Source organism: Rutidosis leptorrhynchoides, chromosome 4, assembly GCF_046630445.1.
Source record: "Rutidosis leptorrhynchoides isolate AG116_Rl617_1_P2 chromosome 4, CSIRO_AGI_Rlap_v1, whole genome shotgun sequence".
Taxonomy (NCBI): domain Eukaryota; kingdom Viridiplantae; phylum Streptophyta; class Magnoliopsida; order Asterales; family Asteraceae; genus Rutidosis; species Rutidosis leptorrhynchoides.
This window is the reverse complement of record NC_092336.1, coordinates 219,524,177-219,542,622: the sequence shown is the minus strand read 5'-3', so window position 1 is coordinate 219,542,622 and position 18,446 is coordinate 219,524,177. Positions and strand designations below refer to the sequence as shown.

Here is an 18,446-nt window from a genome sequence, read left to right as displayed (position 1 = left end):
CAATAACTAAATTAATACTTATATGCTTTGCTCTGTAGTTTAATAATTTCTTGCTGTGTATATCTGTATTGCTGGTTATAGGCACTTATTTTTGTTCATTATAATTTTTTGTACAAAGATGGTAAGGTTTATGTATCATGATCGATGCTTACTGGTTGTGAGCTTCTTACAGTTGGTCTACAATTATAAATTTCTCATTGGCATATTAACAAACAGCTGGTGTGCTTTCTTAGTAATCAAATATGTATGGTTTATATGTAAAAATCCATCATTTGACTAAAAGTGATTTTGAGTCTCTAAAGTTTTATGAAGATGAGTTATGAAATTGATTTCAATATTTCAAGACTTGACACGAGTAACTAACTGATCCGGGTTATGAACTTTTAATTTGATTTTGAATGATGTTATTTTCTTCTAAACTATCAATCTTATTATAAGCATGATTTCATTTACCACTATTTGGCTCTGGAACCACCCTTCAAATCGATATAGTTGATTCTGTACTAAAATGGAAACAAGTTCTTATGGAGGTAAACAACCTACAATGGGGTTACTTCTGATATTTGGTGTGCACACTACTAGTTAAGCCGCTTTACTTACCAATGTATGGTTTCAACCTAGTGCCCTTCTAGAATCTGCTCTCTTCATTGTAAGCGTTGTGTGTTTGCTTGTGCATATCTTAATCTGTTGAGGAACTGCAGTTTGTAATACGGAAATGTAATCATATAAATTATCAATAGTCAAATGATTACTTATGATTACAATTCGATAGCTTCCTTTAATTTGTGTAATTAGGAAACTCTGTAATCTACTAGCTTATGTTCCATCAATGGTGAATGGAAGCTTGGGGAGAGTTTGAAAGATAATGGTGTGTGTGGGTAGGTTTAGATATTTTACTATGTGTTAGGGGTGTAAGTTGTATGGAATAAAGGTGGGGGACTTGTGTTTAAAGCTCCCTTACAAAGACTTAACCCCATCACAAATGCATATTTTAATGATCATAACCCTAACAACCTCCCCTAGATAGATGTGAGTTGTTATGGATTATCTCTATACTTTGATCTTGGAAGACTTATCTTTCAGAGGTTGAACGTAGAATGAGCTTTCTAAGGTTGAATGTAGAATGAGTTATGGTCTTGAACTTTAAGGTCTTTATAATCTTTCTCCTTTGATGACATACTCGTTCATGATCGTTGATTGATTTTTCGTTTCATCTACAATTATTTGATGACTTCTTCGAAGTTTTAAAGTTTAGGATTCTTTAGACATGCTGAAATCGTCATTGATGCACATTTGGTGTCTTGGTGATCTTCATTCAGAATGTCGTGGAAGCTTTGAGGCTTGTATATTCACTAAAGATAAATCTTTATCAATTTGCTTGCTGTATTCGTCTAAATTGTAATCTGATACTCCAATCAAGAAAGAACTTAATTTTCAGAATGGTTTAAATTTAGAACTAATGCCCGTAACTTGGTATCCGGTTATTTTTCAAGAACTCGATTTACCGAGAAAATTTTCTTGTTAAATTCTTGACAAATCGAAATACGACATGAGTTGATTGTGGAAAGTTGATTGTGGAAATCACCGAGAAGCTAGTTTTATGATTTGATTTGATTCAGTTTTCGAGAATAAATTCTCGTGTGTTTTGATTTCCCGAGAAACTTAGGTCCCGCTTGGTTCACGTAATCTCATGGGAATTTGATGGAATTGCAATTTAATTTCTTACACCGCTCCGTTTATTTGACATATTTAGGAAGAAATCAAATTCTTTGAGATTTATTCATCTATGGAATATTTATTCCTTCAGGATGTTGGTGGATTTGGATTTCTTCAACATTAAATCTATGAAATATTAAAACGACTTCAAATATTTACATTTATATTTTTTGTTCATTTTGACGCGCGTTTTCGACGCCCTGTTTTGAAGTGCGTTCTCGACGTGCGTTTTTCGAGGCCGGTTTTTCGAGGCGCGTTCTCGCTTGCTTCCTCGGCGCTGCGTTTTTTTCCGACACGCGTTTCGACTCGCTTATCGTGACGCTTTTCGCCCCGGCGTTTCAGCCCGGGGTTTCCACCGAACGTTTTCCGACATGCGTTTTAGCTGTGGTGTTTCACTGCGCTTTTTCGATGCGCTTTTTTGACGCGCCTTTTTGCCGCGCCTTTTTGCCACGCGTTTTCGGTTAGTGAATCTAAAACCGAAATGCAAGTCTAAAAATGAAATCGAAAATTTAAAACCTAAAACTTTTTATATAACTTTTTAATTATTTTCTAAAATGGAATTCAATTTCATTTCTTGTAAATAAAAAAGCACATCTTTTCATATTATATGGAATTTATCAATTCCAATTCTTTCGGATTCCAATTCCTTCGGATTCCAATTCCTTCGGATTCCAATTCTTCGAATTCCAATTCCCTTGACACATTTCATTCATTCGAAAACCATTCTTTCAAGTTTCAACCAAACGACGCTTTAGATTTTGTGATCGGTTTTTGGTTGAACCTTGGTTTACCTGATGACCGGTTATCAAGAGTTGTAGTTAGGACAATTGACTGAGCTAAGTAGTGCATGTGACCGAGTACACAGATCAAACAAAGTGACCTAAGGTTTTTGGGTTTGGCTCAACCTTGTGTCAGATTTTTGTGGTGGTTTGTTAGAGTTGGTTGTGGAATTGTAATTTCCCGACAAAAGTATGTTAAATGAATTTTCCGAGAAAATAAAAAACACACTGAAACTTAAGTGATTCAGATATAACAACAAATTATGTTTGAATATCAATTTGAGCAGAACTTCTCAAGAACATTTGAAATGAAATTTCCAGAAAATCATCAAATTTCTTAATTAACAGGAGATTAACTGACACAATTGTTCTAAAACGTTCATTAATTTGATTGTAATGTATTTTAATACATAAAAATAACAGAATCTCGTGAAATTTTCAAGAAAGTCTTTGATCAAACATCAAATAAAGCCAAATTAAACCTATCCAATGATGAACAATCACTCCATGAATCATTAGTATTCTACATCATTCATTAGAAATTGCTTAATTCAATGCCACTTGAGAAGATCAAGGAACGGACGAGTACTAGCAAAATTCATGCGTAAATCATCAGTCTAAACTTTAAATTAAACGCAATTTAAATTTAGATATTGATTTTGAAAACTATACCTGAATCTCGAAATCATGGATCTCAATCAAATCTCGATCTTTGACTTTTTGACAAAAAGTCAACATAGTCAACTTATGTTCTAAACATGAAAATAATTGGACTGCTTCAGATTGCCCTCCAATATAAAAGTTTGCATAGAAAAATCTCTCCAAAACAAAATCAATTTCGAAAATTCATAGCTCTCGGTTAAACTGTCCGATCATTAACTACATGTTTGTTTTCTGGCTTTTGATTTACACGTCATGAACATCAGAGATCATGATGTTCAGAGGTGGCTGACAAAAGATGATTACGTCGAAATAATAACAGGTCTACCATGTAACCACTAACCACATTTGCTGGCGTGTATGTGTAATGCCACTAAGCACTTACCTGCTTTGCTTTTAGTATTCATATTTCTCTTATTGAGGTATGTGGTTTGACCACAATCACTCATCGGCGTTTCTGTATTTATCTACGAAAAAATGTGCACAAAAAAATACTTGCAGCAAATTTAACTTTAATAACAACCACTTAGAATAATCAAGCTGTCACATTGAAAATTTAAAAACAATTCTGAGAACCTGTATAGCTAATGGATCTTCACACATAAGAGCTCTCGTTTATTTAGTTCTTGTCGCCTAACTTCTCAAGCACGTCTTTAAGTTTCAAACTGGTGATTCCTGTTAACATATCATCCACAAACCGTTTGTACGATTTCGGTAATGATGACAACATACAAAGTGCCAAGTCCTCTTCTTTCATAATCTCATTTATATCGGACAACTTCGAAACTAATCGTTTAAAGGTGACGATATGGTCACTCAGATTACCTTCTTCTTCGAGTTTCATCGAATACAAAACTTTTTTGACAATCAATCTATCGCTCAACACCTGAAAAGATTTGTTACTAAATACATCACGTGAAAATTTGTAAGCACTTTTTGTATGTTAATTTAATTCTAGATAGTTCCAATTTTATTTAGAAATTATGACTGTCATTTTAATTCGTTAAAATATGGAAAAATTGTAAATTGTGAAATCTTACTTGGATATCTAATGCTTTCTTGAGTTGCATATATACTTCATCCGCTTTAGGTCGTTTTTCTGGCTTTTCATGCAAGCATTGACAGGCAATCCTTCCAAATGTAGCTAGCGATTTGGCTTTAATTTGTTCCTTAATACCCTCTAAAACAATCTCATCAACTAAGAAGTCTTGAAATTGCTTAGATTCTCTAAAATCCTTTACACATGCAAGTGTTCCACTTAACATCTTAAATAAAACCACACCAAAGGAATAAATATCAGATTCTTTAGTTAAAAAGCCAGTTTTCCAGTAGACGGGATCACAATAGACGGAATCACAATAGTCGGGTGACCTAGGAACATCATTGACGAAATATTCCATCTCTTGACTTTTACGAATTATCAAGGAAAACCCAAACCCACTTATTTTTGGAGTCCAATCTCCATTTAGTACGATATTAGCACTTTTAATGTCACTATGTACAACTGATTGGTGTCTTCCAAAACCTTTATGAAGAAATTTTAACCCGTTTGCAATGCCTAAGCATATCTCAAGTCTTTTTGTCCATGTAAGACTAACATTATTCACATGGCTAACAAGAGTATTTACATTATATGCATTTTCATAAACGATAATTTTATCACCCGTTTCCTTGCAATAACCAACAATGCCGATAATATTTCTGTGTTTATGCCCAAAGAGGATTTCAAGCTCTCTTAGAAAGTTATTTTCTTCTGAAGATTTGGTGACCTTTAAAATGACTGGATATCTACACCCAATGTCATTTGGAACTTCTCCTCGATATAACATCCCAAATCCTTCCTTTTTAATCAAATTGTTTTCACTAAAGTTTTCGGTGGCCAATTGCATGTCCTCAAGCGAAAATTCAAGAATGTCCTTGCGCGTTTCCTGTGAACCATGGGATACTTGATAACATGATAATTTACTTTAAGTTTTTATTATATGCAGTGTAAAGAATTCTACGGAAAGTAAAGACATCATATAGAGAAAACTTACAAGCTTTTCATTTCATTTAATATATGTTAGTGTTTCAAAATGTAAGTGAGTGTTTGTTGACTTACATAATGTATACATAATTAACAAAATATACCTCCAATTTACTTTCATACAAATGTCCACCTTGAAATTTTACATAAAGATAAATATGTTGTATTTTGGTTACGTTTAGATGATTAGTTTATAGTTTATACTTATTATTAAATAGCAGTTTATACTTATTAAATAGCATTTTTATTTTACTGACAAAAAAAACAGTTACATAAATAAACGGGTTCGAAGTTCAAACAAGATACAAAACCGATACTGCAACAGACAAATATAGTGATACATAATAAAAAATTTAATAACGAGAATAATCTATGCACTTTACCAGTCTAACATCAACTTTCTTTTTGTGAGATTAAAGCCCATAATTTAGTGTCAACTTAGCTTTGTATGCTTAACCATTTTCTAGAAAAGGTATTGATTACACCGGGCATATTTCAATTGTTTAACTATTTTATCAACTTTAACATAAATTTTTTTTATTGACTTATTGTTTAGAGGTCAAGCATACAGAGAAAATAATTGTTGTATTGGATTTAAAGCATTGACTTACTTGAAGGTTTAATGCAATTTCAAGTTCCTTAGTGATATCTGTCAGTTTTGGTCGCTCCCCTTGAGTTTCTGCTAAACATTGAATAGCAATTTTGGCAAATGTTTCCAGAGACTCTTGATTAGGTCCCACCTTCAGACCAAAACAACGTTCCTGTTATGACAACTTGCTTAGCACACCCACACCAGCGGAAGCTAGGATATAATTTGTTTGAGATAAACTTGCTAGAAATAATAGAAAGCAACTAAAGTAACTGATAACACGACGATTTAACGTGGTTCGGCAAAACATTGCCTACGTCCACCCCAAGAGTCTCCTTTATTCTTATAAAATAAAAGAACCCGGTACAAGAAAAAATACACTATGAGTTAACCCAAACCTAAGTCCCTTAGATTTTAGGATAAAATCTAAGTTTTCCGTACACCCTTTTACACTCCTTACAAGAATAAAACTCTCGACCTCACAAATAAACATACTCCATTGATAAACCCTATCAACTATGTTTTTCTCTCATTTGTGATCTTGTGATCCTCACTTGGATGGATCCATTTGGATGATTTTCACCTTCTCCATGGCCATGTATTTATAATGCATCTTACACATGTATTAGGTACATGTGAACACCATGTATGAAAACAATACTACAATACATAGCCATACTATTCCTTTTCCAATTTCATATTTTGGTTTCATATACCAAAATTGTAGGCTACCTTTGACATTGAATCTATGGAATTGAGCCACCAAAAAAACACGTCAAATATATTGTGGTTGGTATTCAACCACCGTCCAACAATCTCCACCTTTGCGAACATTCCATCTTCTTCTTCACTGAAAATACTATCACCAAGTACTTTCACCATTGGCCACCTTATCCCCACTACACACACCTTGAATCACCTTGGTCCCGAACCCCGATTCAAATAACACGACCAATAATTATGTGCAGCTAACCCTGTCAACTTACCTAGTTGACACCGGAGAGGAGTCTCGAATCACCTCTCTTACCACAGTAGGATTTTCCTTCTCACCATCGTCTACCTTGGTCTAACATGTCCCAACATGTTCCCGACCTATTTCCCGCGTGCACGCTTTCAAAACCTTCGAGACACGAGTATATTTTGTACTCGCCACCAGACGATATAAACCCTCGTACTTCTATCTCTTCAGGACCTTCACGCCACGTGTTATTTTCATAACTCCACCTACGGCCTAATAACCGTATCCTTGAGAATCCAACACGCATGAGAAAATTAGATTCTTGCACATCCTTGGTGTGTACGCCACACCACCAAGAGCGTAAGCAGCTCCGTGAAACAATTTTATTTTCACCATGCAAACACCCTCAACATCACATGTTGAACCATCACCTAAAGTCAGCACCCCGCGTCCTTTAACATTAGCTTATCAAAATAAGCTTACTTGGAACACACATGCCTCGTACAATCAGAATCTAAAATCCATTCATCTTGAGCAGAAGTAGAACTTTTGGAGATTGTGAGAACATCTCCCACCTGTACAATAACTGCTACCGCAGCCGATGAACCCCCCAGATTTACCTTCACCATTCCTCCAGAGTGGACAGTCCGTCCGTAGTCACCCCACTCATGACATTTGAAGCACTGGATACCCTTCACGCCGTCTTCTGATCTAGACCTACTGTTATCGCTAGATCTCTTCTCGGCAAACCTTCCCCTTCCATGACCAACCATAGCAAACCCATGCTCAAAACGGTCATTGAATCTTCGTCTCTTATCCTGCGAACTGGGAAGAGAGGCCAGAAGAATAAGGGTCTTATCTTCTTCCTCCTTTAAACCTCAACTTATTCAAGTTGATTAACCAGGCCATTAAACACATCCATGTGTTCAATAATATACCAATCGTCATCCGCCATCTCAAATGGCTCCACCTTAAATTGCATACCGCCGTTTCTCGCCATCTCCAAACAAAAAACTATCCGATAAACCTGGATACGCTCTGATACCACTTGTTATGACAACTTGCCTAGCACACCCACACCAGCGGAAGCTAGGATATAATTTGTTTGAGACAAACTTGCGAGAAATAATAGAAAGCAAATAAAGTAACTGATAACACGACGATTTAACGTGGTTCGGCAAAACATTGCCTACGTCCACCCCAAGAGTCTCCTTTATTCTTATAAAATAAAAGAACCCGGTACAAGAAAAAATACACTATGAGTTAACCCAAACCCAAGTCCCTTAGATTTTAAGATAAAATCTAAGTTTTTCGTACACCCTTTTACACTCCTTACAAGAATAAAACTCTCGACCTCACAAATAAACATACTCCATTGATAAACCTTATCAACTATGTTTTTCTCTCATTTGTGATCTTGTGATCCTCACTTGGATGGATCCATTTGGATGATTTTCACCTTCTCCATGGCCATGTATTTATAATGCATCTTACACATGTATTAGGTACATGTGAACACCATGTATGAAAACAATACTACAATACATAGCCATACTATTCCTTTTCCAATTTCATATTTTGGTTTCATACACCAAAATTGTAGGCTACTTTTGACATTGAATCTATGGAATTGAGCCACCAAAAAAACATGTCAAATATATTGTGGTTGGTATTCAACCACCGTCCAACAGTTCCTCAGTTTCTTCCATTACTTGTGGGTCTACTATTTCCATTAGTGTTCCCTCGGAGAAGCGCCTACGTGCTACCGCTGCAAATTCCTTGTCATTTTCATCGGTGTAAATTTTTTCATACGCCAATGTTCCAGAGAATATTTCTAATAAAACAACTCCGAATGAGTATGTCTGATTGATTTTTTAATTTACCCGTCTTTGAATATTCAGGATCCAAGTACACATCAGTGCCTGCAATTCTATCTGTCAAGATAGTGCTCGCCAATTAATTCGCACGGTAGAACTTAGAGAGCCCAAAGTCAGCAATCTTGGCCTCCCAATTTGTTCCCAATAATATGTTGGCACTTTTGATATCACGATGTATCATCATTTCTTCATCACTCACCTTTGTGTGTAGATAATCCAACCCATGTGCAATATCGAGGCAAATTTTAATCCGACTAACCCAGTTAAGATGAGTTTCTTTTTTTATGCTTCCTAAATAATCATCTAAGGGAACCATTTGGAACAAACTCATATACAAGGATCAAGTCAGGATCTTCATCACAATAGCCAATAAGTGACACTATGTTGGGATGCTTACACCTACGAAGCATTTCAATTTCTAGAAAGAATCCTTGTCTACCTTGCCCATTTTCATCTTTTAAGATATGTTTTATTGCTACAGTGTGGTGTTTCTTAGGACATTCCTTATTAGGAGTTTCATTCTTAGGAATTTGCTTTTTGTTCTTCCCTCCCAAAATGAACTTTGCAAAAAGGTTGGGTTTCTTAAGAACGTCCTCTTGATTCATCCTTTGGATTTCCAAAATTAAAGGATCATAACTGGGAAGTTTTGCTTTATACACCTTACCATATCCACCAGATCCAATAAGGTATTTCCTGTAACAATTATTAGTTACAAAAAGAATATGAGTCATGTAGCTTTCATGTGCTAAAGTGCTTAAAAGGACGATAATGAACGTTCTTACTTAATGAACTTTTGTTAAAATAAGTTCATGCATTCAAGTGCTCGAGGGATTGCTTATTAATTCATCAAGACAGACATATAGACAGACACCGGTTTCTAAGCATACGTTGGGCTTAACCAGTTTAGAACTAGTTTTCTCCACTAATAAATACTACGTATGTAACAATCTATTAAGAAAAACGAGGCTATTATGCGCATAATAATTGATTGGCTAAAAAAGATGTCAGTTTTCTCTCAAAACTTTATTGATTATTAATATCTTGGATCCGGATTTGCCCATCTAATAACACAGAACAACAGAAAGAAAAATATACAAATAAAAATGACGGGCTTACAGGATTTTCATGTTTCCATTGAAGAAATAAAGCTTCCTCAAGTTGTTTCACAACCTCAGCCATGTCTGGGCGCTCTTCGCGTTCATTATTCAAGCATTTATTAGGCGTTTCTAACAAAATGGTCAATGCTTTTGAGTTCATATGTTTGCATATATTATCATCAAAGTGTGTATACTCCCAGGGCTGATCTCGACGTGCGTACTGCCGACAAAACACGTCAATCAAAACCACACCGAAAGAATACACATCACTTTTCGGTGTGACAGTTTTGGTCCTTTCATACTCTGGGTCAACATAGTGGGTGGTATATTCAATAAGATGATTAATTTCAGGGACATCAATAAAACTGTTAGAAAATGATTATTTATCACCCACAAACAATGAAAGAGTAGTTGAACCAACTAATGTCTTCTTGGCACATAGTACATGTTTGTTTAATATAATGGGAGTTGTTAACCCATTAAAGAGAACAATCACTACATATAACACTTAACAAACATAGAACAAAAAATGCAGAGAAAAACATACATATAATTCTATTGAGATTTTGTGAGTATACTTGTTCAAGTGGAACATTGCGAACCGTCGAAGGAATATAGGCTGTGAAACTGTGAAAACTTTCCATTTGTGATTGCTTTCCCGACCGGTGATCTAAACGTCGATCCTATTCGCTTCCGTCGCTCGTATTCGGTATATCTCGAATTTATATTTTTACAACATTGGTATCAAGAGCTTGATGTTTATTTCCCGGTTAAATCCTCTTGTCATATTCCATGCACATGTTCTACATATGTAGTCGTCACATAATATATATAGTTTTTTGATCTACTGTATATATGATGTATATCATAAAGGAAAGACAAAATTAGTGAAATTTGGAAGAATTTCAGGTTTGGATGAAGAGACCAATGATTTAAAAAAAAAAAAAAAAAAAAAAAAAAAAAAAAAAAATTAGGCTCGCTAAAACTAGGGAGGCAAAATTGATACTAACTTGTTTCTGATTGTATACAAAATTGCATATAATTTCAAATTACCTTGACCTTTATTCATGTATGTTCTTGGTAATCGGCCTTGATGATAGATGCCATAAGATGCTAGTCTAAATTCGCCATTCTTAAATCCTCAAAATTCTTTTATTTGTTTTACAAAATTATTTTTGTTTTGAAAATGAGAATGGTTCTCTAACCAGTTATATATAGTTCAGTATGTTGTAGATGTAGATGATCAAGATATATATTGTGGGTTGTTGACACGTGTGAATAAGAGTTCTAGCAATTTAGAAAAGCTACTTGCATGTGGCACCTAGCTAGCTAGAAAGAACAACACATCATTATATATTGTCTTCATGTAACAGAGAAAAAGGGACTCTTTAGTTTATGGGGTCAGTTGACCCCACTCAAATGCAACTTTTACCATTAATCTAGTGGACCGTTTAACTGTACAAGTCTTTAAATTGGTTATTGAACACATTCCTTCGTTCCTTATTTATTAAACATATATCGGTACTCCATATTTTCTAGTAAAAGACATATTGAAATTTGAGCCAACTAGTATGTAATTTATATTTTATTGTTAGATGAGAACTAAGTACACATAAATTAAAGTATTGTAAAATACGGCTAGTAAATGCTAATTCTTAAGTTAAAGTATTAAAAATACTACTGCTACTCGAATCTTAATTTAAATATTATTTAATGAAGATTTATCTTTAAGTAAAAATAAATGTTTCTGATAAATCCTAAACTTCTACTATTTCAATATCACTTAGACGGTTTCAAGTTTTGAAATATGTTATCGAAAAGTCGTGCCAATTCGGATTTATAGAAATTTATAATCTTGTATATATTATTGCGTTAGTGATGGTTTCATAATAGGATTTATAGATGATAATTGGAAACATAGTGACCTTTTTCTCTATAGCCTATGATGACCTATTATTAATAAAATAATATAGTAGCAAGACGATTGCATATTTGGATGGATATAACTAACCTTGTGTAATTGTCTTAAATATAGAACTTTTGTGTTCAATCATGGCTTCCGCATCAAAGAACATTGTTGCTGAACTTAACAAAGGTGTTAAGTTGAATGGTGACAACTACGAAATATGGAGCATGAAACTCGAATATGTGTTGGAAGAGCAAGAGGCTCTTGTTGCTCTTACTCAATCAATGGAAGTACCCGAGGTGGGTGATACGGAACAACATAAAAGGGATGCTGAAGTGTACATCACTTGGAAACGTAAGAACACCATTGCTCGCATTACGTTGCTGAGCAGCATGGATGATGACATCATGCGTGATTTTTGCAAGTATGAACTAGCAAAAGATATGTGGAAAGCATTGGCTGACAAGTTTGGTGCAACCTCGGTGACCAAACTGAGATCTCTCACTATCAAGTTTGACCAATATAAAAAGAAGTCTGATCATACCATGAAAAAGCATGTCAGACAAATGTCAAACATGATAAGTGAATTGAGAAACGCAGGTCATGTTCTTACTGATGAACAACAGGTTCAAGCTATGATCCGTTCCTTGCCTCAAAGTTGGGAGCAAATGAAAATGCATCTCACACACAATGAGAATATCAAGACTTTTGAGGACTGTGCACGCCATTTAGAGCTAGAAGAAGATCGGATTGAGGCCGGTAAGTCAATCACTGAGGTGAATATGGCGACAAGCTCTAAAAATGCTTTTGGGCATAAGCGCAAGTTTCATCACCATAAGGGTAAAGAAACTTATAAGTCCAACAAAAGGCTAAACACCAATCATCGTGGCAAGGGAACACGTCCCTCCAAGAAAGTAAACATTGCAAAGGTAAAATGCTACAATTGTAGCAATAAAGGGCATTTTGCTCGTGATTGTCCTGAGCCTAAAAAGGTATACTCTTACGATGCTTATGTTAGCAAACTTTGTGTTGCTAGTTCTGTTTTCTTAACTGAATCTCAACCTTTGTGGATTGTAGACTCAGGAGCAACAGACCATGTAGCTAAGGACAAAGACGCCTTTGTAGAATTTCGACGAGTTTCTCATGGAGCTATGTGGATTTATGTGGGAAACAACTCAAGAGTTCCAGTTGAAGGGATCGGGTCATGCAAGTTAGTCATGCGTGAAGGACGAACCCTAATCCTACATGATGTTTTATATGCTCCTCAAATTCGTCGAAATTTGATTTCTGTTTTGGTTTTGTTAAGACTTGGTTTTCATTTGTACTTTCGTGATAATGTTGTTGAGTTGTCTTTGGGAACAAACTCTTATGGTTTTGGTTATGTTCTTAACGGTTTTATCGTGATGGATGTTGATTATCTTAATAATAAACCATGTTTTTCCTTAGTTGCATCTTCTAATAAATTTGATAATGATGTAAACAACTGGCATGCTAGACTTGGTCATATTGGCCAACAAAGAATGAATAGATTAGCTAGAGATGGTTTACTAGCTAATATTGATAAAGTGGAATTGTCTACTTGTGAGCACTGTCTGGCAGGAAAAACTGCGAGAAAACCATTTGGAAAAGGAACTCGTGCCGATTATCCATTGCAACTAATACATTCGGATATATGTGGTCCTATGAATGTTCGAGCAAGGCATGGAGCGTATTATTTCATCACATTCATTGATGATTATTCTCGATTCGGTTACGTCTACTTGATCTCTCACAAATCCGAAGCATTGGATTGTTTTCAAAGTTATATGAATTTTGTTGAGAATCAATTAGAACGTAAGATTAAAGCATTAAGAACCGATCGAGGACGTGAATACCTATCTGATTCGTTCAAAGCTCTATGTGATGCTAAAGGTATTCAACGTCAATTAACTACTCCCAGGACTCCGCAACAAAATGGTGTTGCAGAAAGGCGGAATAGAACGCTTCTTGAAATGGTTAGGTCAATGATGGCACAAGCAAATTTACCTATCACTTTTTGGGGTGATGCTTTATTAACTGCCACATTTGTACTTAATCGTGTGCCTTCAAAATCAGTAACTTCCACACCATATGAGTTATGGACAGGTCGCAAACCTGACTTGAATGTGTTAAGACCTTGGGGTTGTGCAGCGTATACTTTGGATTCCTCGCACAAATATGGAAAATTAGGTCCAAGAGGAAAGAAATGTGTTTTCATTAGATACTCTGAACAATCAAAAGGTTATGTGTTTTTAGGTGAACACGAAAGTGGGAGCATAACTGAATTTGAATCTCGAGATGTTACATTCTTGGAAAATGAGTTTCCAAAACAAGGAGACCTTGATAAAGATTGGTCTTTATTTGAGACTACAGAATTACCTCATTCGAGTGGGAGAGATTTGAGGAGTGAAGACGAAGAATTTGTTTCTTTGGATACAACTCCTCAACCTATTGCGAATGAAGATAATTCTTATCCGAGTGGGAGCAATATGGCAAATCAAGAACATGTTTCCGAAGAACCTCAACCCGTTGCTACCGAGCATAATTCTGATCCAAGTGGGAGCAATTTGGTAAACCAAGAATCTGTTTCACTGGATAACCAACCACGACGAAGTAGTCGTCAAAGTAAACCTCCACTTCGGTATGAGATCGAAGATGGTTATACTTTTATGGTTCAACTAGAAGAGGATGAACCAAGAGATATAAATGAAGCTCTCACTTGTCCTGCAAAGGATGAATGGTTCAAAGCAATGGAAGAAGAGATGGAGTCTATGAGATCCAACAACGTTTGGGAATTGGTTGATCTTCCAAAAGAAAGAAAAGCCATTGGGAGTAAGTGGATTCTCAAAATAAAGCGTAAAGCTGATGATAGTATTGAAAGATACAAAGCTCGACTTGTGGCAAAAGGCTACAATCAACAGGAAGGGATTGACTATGAGGAAACATTTTCACCTGTTGTAAGACTCACATCAATTCGTTTGATTCTAGCAATAGTAGCAAGTATGAACCTTGAATTACATCAAATGGATGTAAAGACTGCTTTCCTCAATGGAAATTTAGATGAAGAAATCTATATGGAACAGCCGACGGGTTTCATTAAAGAAGGCCACGAACATAAGGTTTGTAGATTGCTTAAATCAATATATGGCCTCAAGCAGTCATCAAGACAATGGTATATACATTTTCACAATGTGATCACGTCACATGGCTTCACTGTGGTCAATGAAGATAATTGTGTTTATATCAAAAGGTCTAAAGGAAAAATAGTCATATTGTCATTATATGTTGATGATATATTGATTGCTGGAAATGATAAGGAGTATGTTTTCGAGGTTAAAAGATGGTTATCATCTAACTTTGAAATGAAGGATATGGGTGAAGCTGAATATATCCTTGGAGTTAAGATTTCAAGGGATCGCTCAAGGAAGTTGTTGGCTCTTTCGCAAGAGACTTATATCAACAAGATTCTTGAACGTTTTAACATGCATAAATCTAACCCCATAGACACTCCTATGGCGATTAGTGATACGTTGAGCATTAGAGAGTGTCCGCAAACTCCACAAGAGAAACATAAAATGAAAAATGTTCCTTATGCTAGTGCGGTTGGAAGTCTCATGTATGCTATGATGTGTACGAGACCGGATATCTGCTTTGCTGTTGGCATGGTAAGCCGATACCAATCCAATCCAGGTTTAACCCATTGGAAAGCCGTGAAAAGGATTCTTAGGTATCTTAAGGGTACTAGTCATTACTCTTTGTGCTACGAAGGAAATAATCTGCAAATGAGAGGCTATACTGATGCTGATTGGGGAAGAGATATGGATGAAAGAAAATCTACCTCTGGCTTTGTTTTTCTGTTAAACAAAGGTGCTATATCTTGGAGTAGCAAGAAACAATCATGTATAGCATTGTCTACAATGGAAGCTGAATTTGTGGCATTTTCAGCGGCTGTACAAGAAGCCGTGTGGCTTAATCGATTTTTGAGTAATTTGGGGGTTGTTGGCAATACCATTGATCGAGCATTGATATACTCTGATAATGAGGCTGCCATTGCATATTCAAAAGACCCCAAGTTCCATTATAAGACAAAGCACATAGACATAAAGTACAATTTTGTGAAAGACAAGGTTGCAAGAAAAGAAGTAAGTATAGAGTACATATCTACGCATGATATGGTAGCAGATCCTTTGACAAAACCCATACCTAGAGATGCATTTGTTAAGCATGTTAGGTCTCTAGGATTGCGTAGATTTTAATAAATGTACTATTTTAATAAATGTACTTATAAGTTTAAGTTTATATCCAATGCAATGAATTTCTTTTAAATCCTTGTTTTATTGTTCGCTCTTTGTGTTGCGAATCGAGAAAAGTATGTCGGACAGATACATGATTAGCCCACTCACATGGGTAATCAATTCCATTTCATGTGACAAATGGAAAAGTGGTGTATATTAAGCACATTGTTTTAGTGACAATTGAGAGCTCGAGATTGAGATAATTTGACGCCACATTCATAAGTATATAAATATTATGTGAATTTTCACAATTCACCTTATCTGTCATGAGTATCCAGATGTGAGTTCTTAATAGTTTTATGAGTAGATAAGTGAACTCGAGTTTTGAACATTGAGTATGTTTGAACTATCATCTGTGCAACATTAATTTAAAGACATACCTCCATTGTGAAAGGAGTAATGTTGCAGCATGTGATTCATACCACATGTGATCAAGACGACCAATAAGGGAAATAGAAGAAACGATCTCTACTTCTATGTTATGTGAGTCCCTTGAGGTATTAGTAACCTCAATTTAATGTCCTTATGACTTTTTCTTGTCTCTTGAAGCTTAGTTTAATGTTTGCTATCTTAAGGCGTTGCTTAAGGGTTATGAGTAATTCAACCTGGCTGGACGTTCTTAGAAAAGCAAGTTGACCTAAGGCCAACGGATTCTAAGAAAAGGGAAGATCATTTGAAGTTCACATTAACTTGTATTCACCGGTCGACCAATTATCTTTTGTCTTAGTGACAAGTCTTAGTGATAAATGATAATTGTGAATGCAAAAGGGTTTTATAAGTAAAACTGAGATCATGCGAGTTACTAATATGATTAATGATCTAGGACATTGCATACTAAATCTACTCTTTCCAAGATTATAGAGATGCTATATATTCCTAACAGATGTATAGCAATTGAGCTCTCAAAGTATGCCGGTCGCACAGCCTAGTTCCCAGTATGAATGGTTTGCGTACTACACGGTATGTTTTTCAAGATATATGAGTATATCAAAATTGTTTGTGTGCGAGTGGGAGATGTTAGAAAATGATTATTTATCACCCACAAACAATGAAAGAGTAGTTGAACCAACTAATGTCTTCTTGGCACATAGTACATGTTTGTTTAATATAATGGGAGTTGTTAACCCATTAAAGAGAACAATCACTACATATAACACTTAACAAACATAGAACAAAAAATGCAGAGAAAAACATACATATAATTCTATTGAGATTTTGTGAGTATACTTGTTCAAGTGGAACATTGCGAACCGTCGAAGGAATATAGGCTGTGAAACTGTGAAAACTTTTCATTTGTGATTGCTTTCCCGACCGGTGATCTAAACGTCGATCCTATTCGCTTCCGTCGCTCGTATTCGGTATATCTCGAATTTATATTTTTACAACATAAACCAACAACCTTAGCCTCAAAATCTTTATCCAAAAATATTTTATATCTGTTGAAACTGCCATGTATGGCATGACAATCATGGATATGACTCAAGGCTCGGGCAACACCCAAACATATTTGCAACATGTGGTAACATGTAAGGTTTTCACGGATGTGATATTCTGATTTCCTGATATTTGGATGAGGTGTGTTTAGTATTTGGTTGAGACTTGCCATAAATTCACACTCACTAACTAAGTAACCCCAGTCGTAGTTGTAACAAAACCCAACAAAAGTGGGAATATTTTTATGCTTAAAACGAGACATAACTGATACCCGTTCCAAGAGTTGTACTTCTTGGATACCTAGAATCCTTTCTACAATAATATTGATTCTTTTTCCAGACCGAAATAGTTCTCCTTTGTACACATAATAATTCACATACGGGATTCGTATCATGTTGTCGATGTCAAAGTTATTGGTAGCAGCTTTGATATCAGCATACGGGATTCGTAAGTAATCAAGTTCTTTGAACAAAGATGACATGATGATGATGATGTTACAATGCAGGAATTTTTTTTTTTTTACTTGTTGGCCTGTTCACTTACGTATTAACGGACTGAGTTGACTGGCAAGCTTATTCGGTCAGAAAGTTAACGTGTTTACTTGCGACTTAAATAATTGAAATGTCTTCATTCAGCTGATTCAGCTGATTATTCGGTCACCTCCAAAACCATACTAGTCACCATTCAGCTGATTCCTTTTAACACATGATTACCCTCATCTTCCTTTCTCCAAAATCATACAATTCTTGCTGCATCAATCACAAAAATCATTTCATTTTCAAAATTAAACACGGATTTTAAAATTTATACATTGTAGTCTTGAAAAGGAGAAATTGTTAGTGTAATTTGAGCGTATAGTACCTGATGAGAACGAGTGGTGAAGCGAGCAGCTGAAGCGGCAGAGCCAATCTCCGGCGAAACAACGTGGAGATTCTCCGACTAGGTCAACAGATACCGGTATTGATAGATCTTTGATTTAGAGACAAATTGTGATATAGTATATGTTGATTTTTGAAGAAACTGAATTAATGAAAATCAGGGATAGTTCATAGCATCCAAGTACACTGTTTGTTTGTTTCTCTCTCACACAC

At 35.5% G+C, this 18,446-nt stretch overlaps 1 protein-coding gene across 2 annotated transcripts; it reads right to left on the bottom strand.

Annotated features, from left to right (window-relative positions):
• Positions 1–3,627: 3,627 nt before the first annotated feature.
• Positions 3,628–17,990, bottom strand: LOC139843327 (probable serine/threonine-protein kinase PBL28). Of its 2 annotated transcripts, none has more exons than XM_071833403.1 (4): positions 17,627–17,990; positions 5,793–5,942; positions 4,196–5,083; positions 3,628–4,041 (listed from the first exon to the last, which is right to left on the bottom strand). In XM_071833403.1, exons 1-4 carry the CDS (start codon positions 17,834–17,836, stop codon positions 3,775–3,777), a joined length of 1,515 nt encoding a protein of 504 aa, XP_071689504.1. In that variant the 5' UTR covers positions 17,837–17,990; the 3' UTR covers positions 3,628–3,774. The 2 variants fall into 2 exon arrangements, with proteins under 2 accessions (XP_071689504.1, XP_071689505.1); XM_071833404.1 differs by lacking the exon at positions 17,627–17,990 and adding an exon at positions 9,722–9,892 and having other exon boundaries at positions 3,629–4,041.
• Positions 17,991–18,446: the final 456 nt, after the last annotated feature.

Coding starts and splice junctions, on each gene's coding strand:
- LOC139843327 (XM_071833403.1), bottom strand. CDS start 17,836: ATGTCATCTTTGTTCAAAGAACTTGATTACTTACGAATCCCGTATGCT. Junction 5,084..5,792: donor AAATTGCATTAAACCTTCAA/GTAAGTCAATGC, acceptor CATGGTTCACAG/GAAACGCGCAAGGACATTCT. Junction 4,042..4,195: donor AGAAAGCATTAGATATCCAA/GTAAGATTTCAC, acceptor AAATCTTTTCAG/GTGTTGAGCGATAGATTGAT.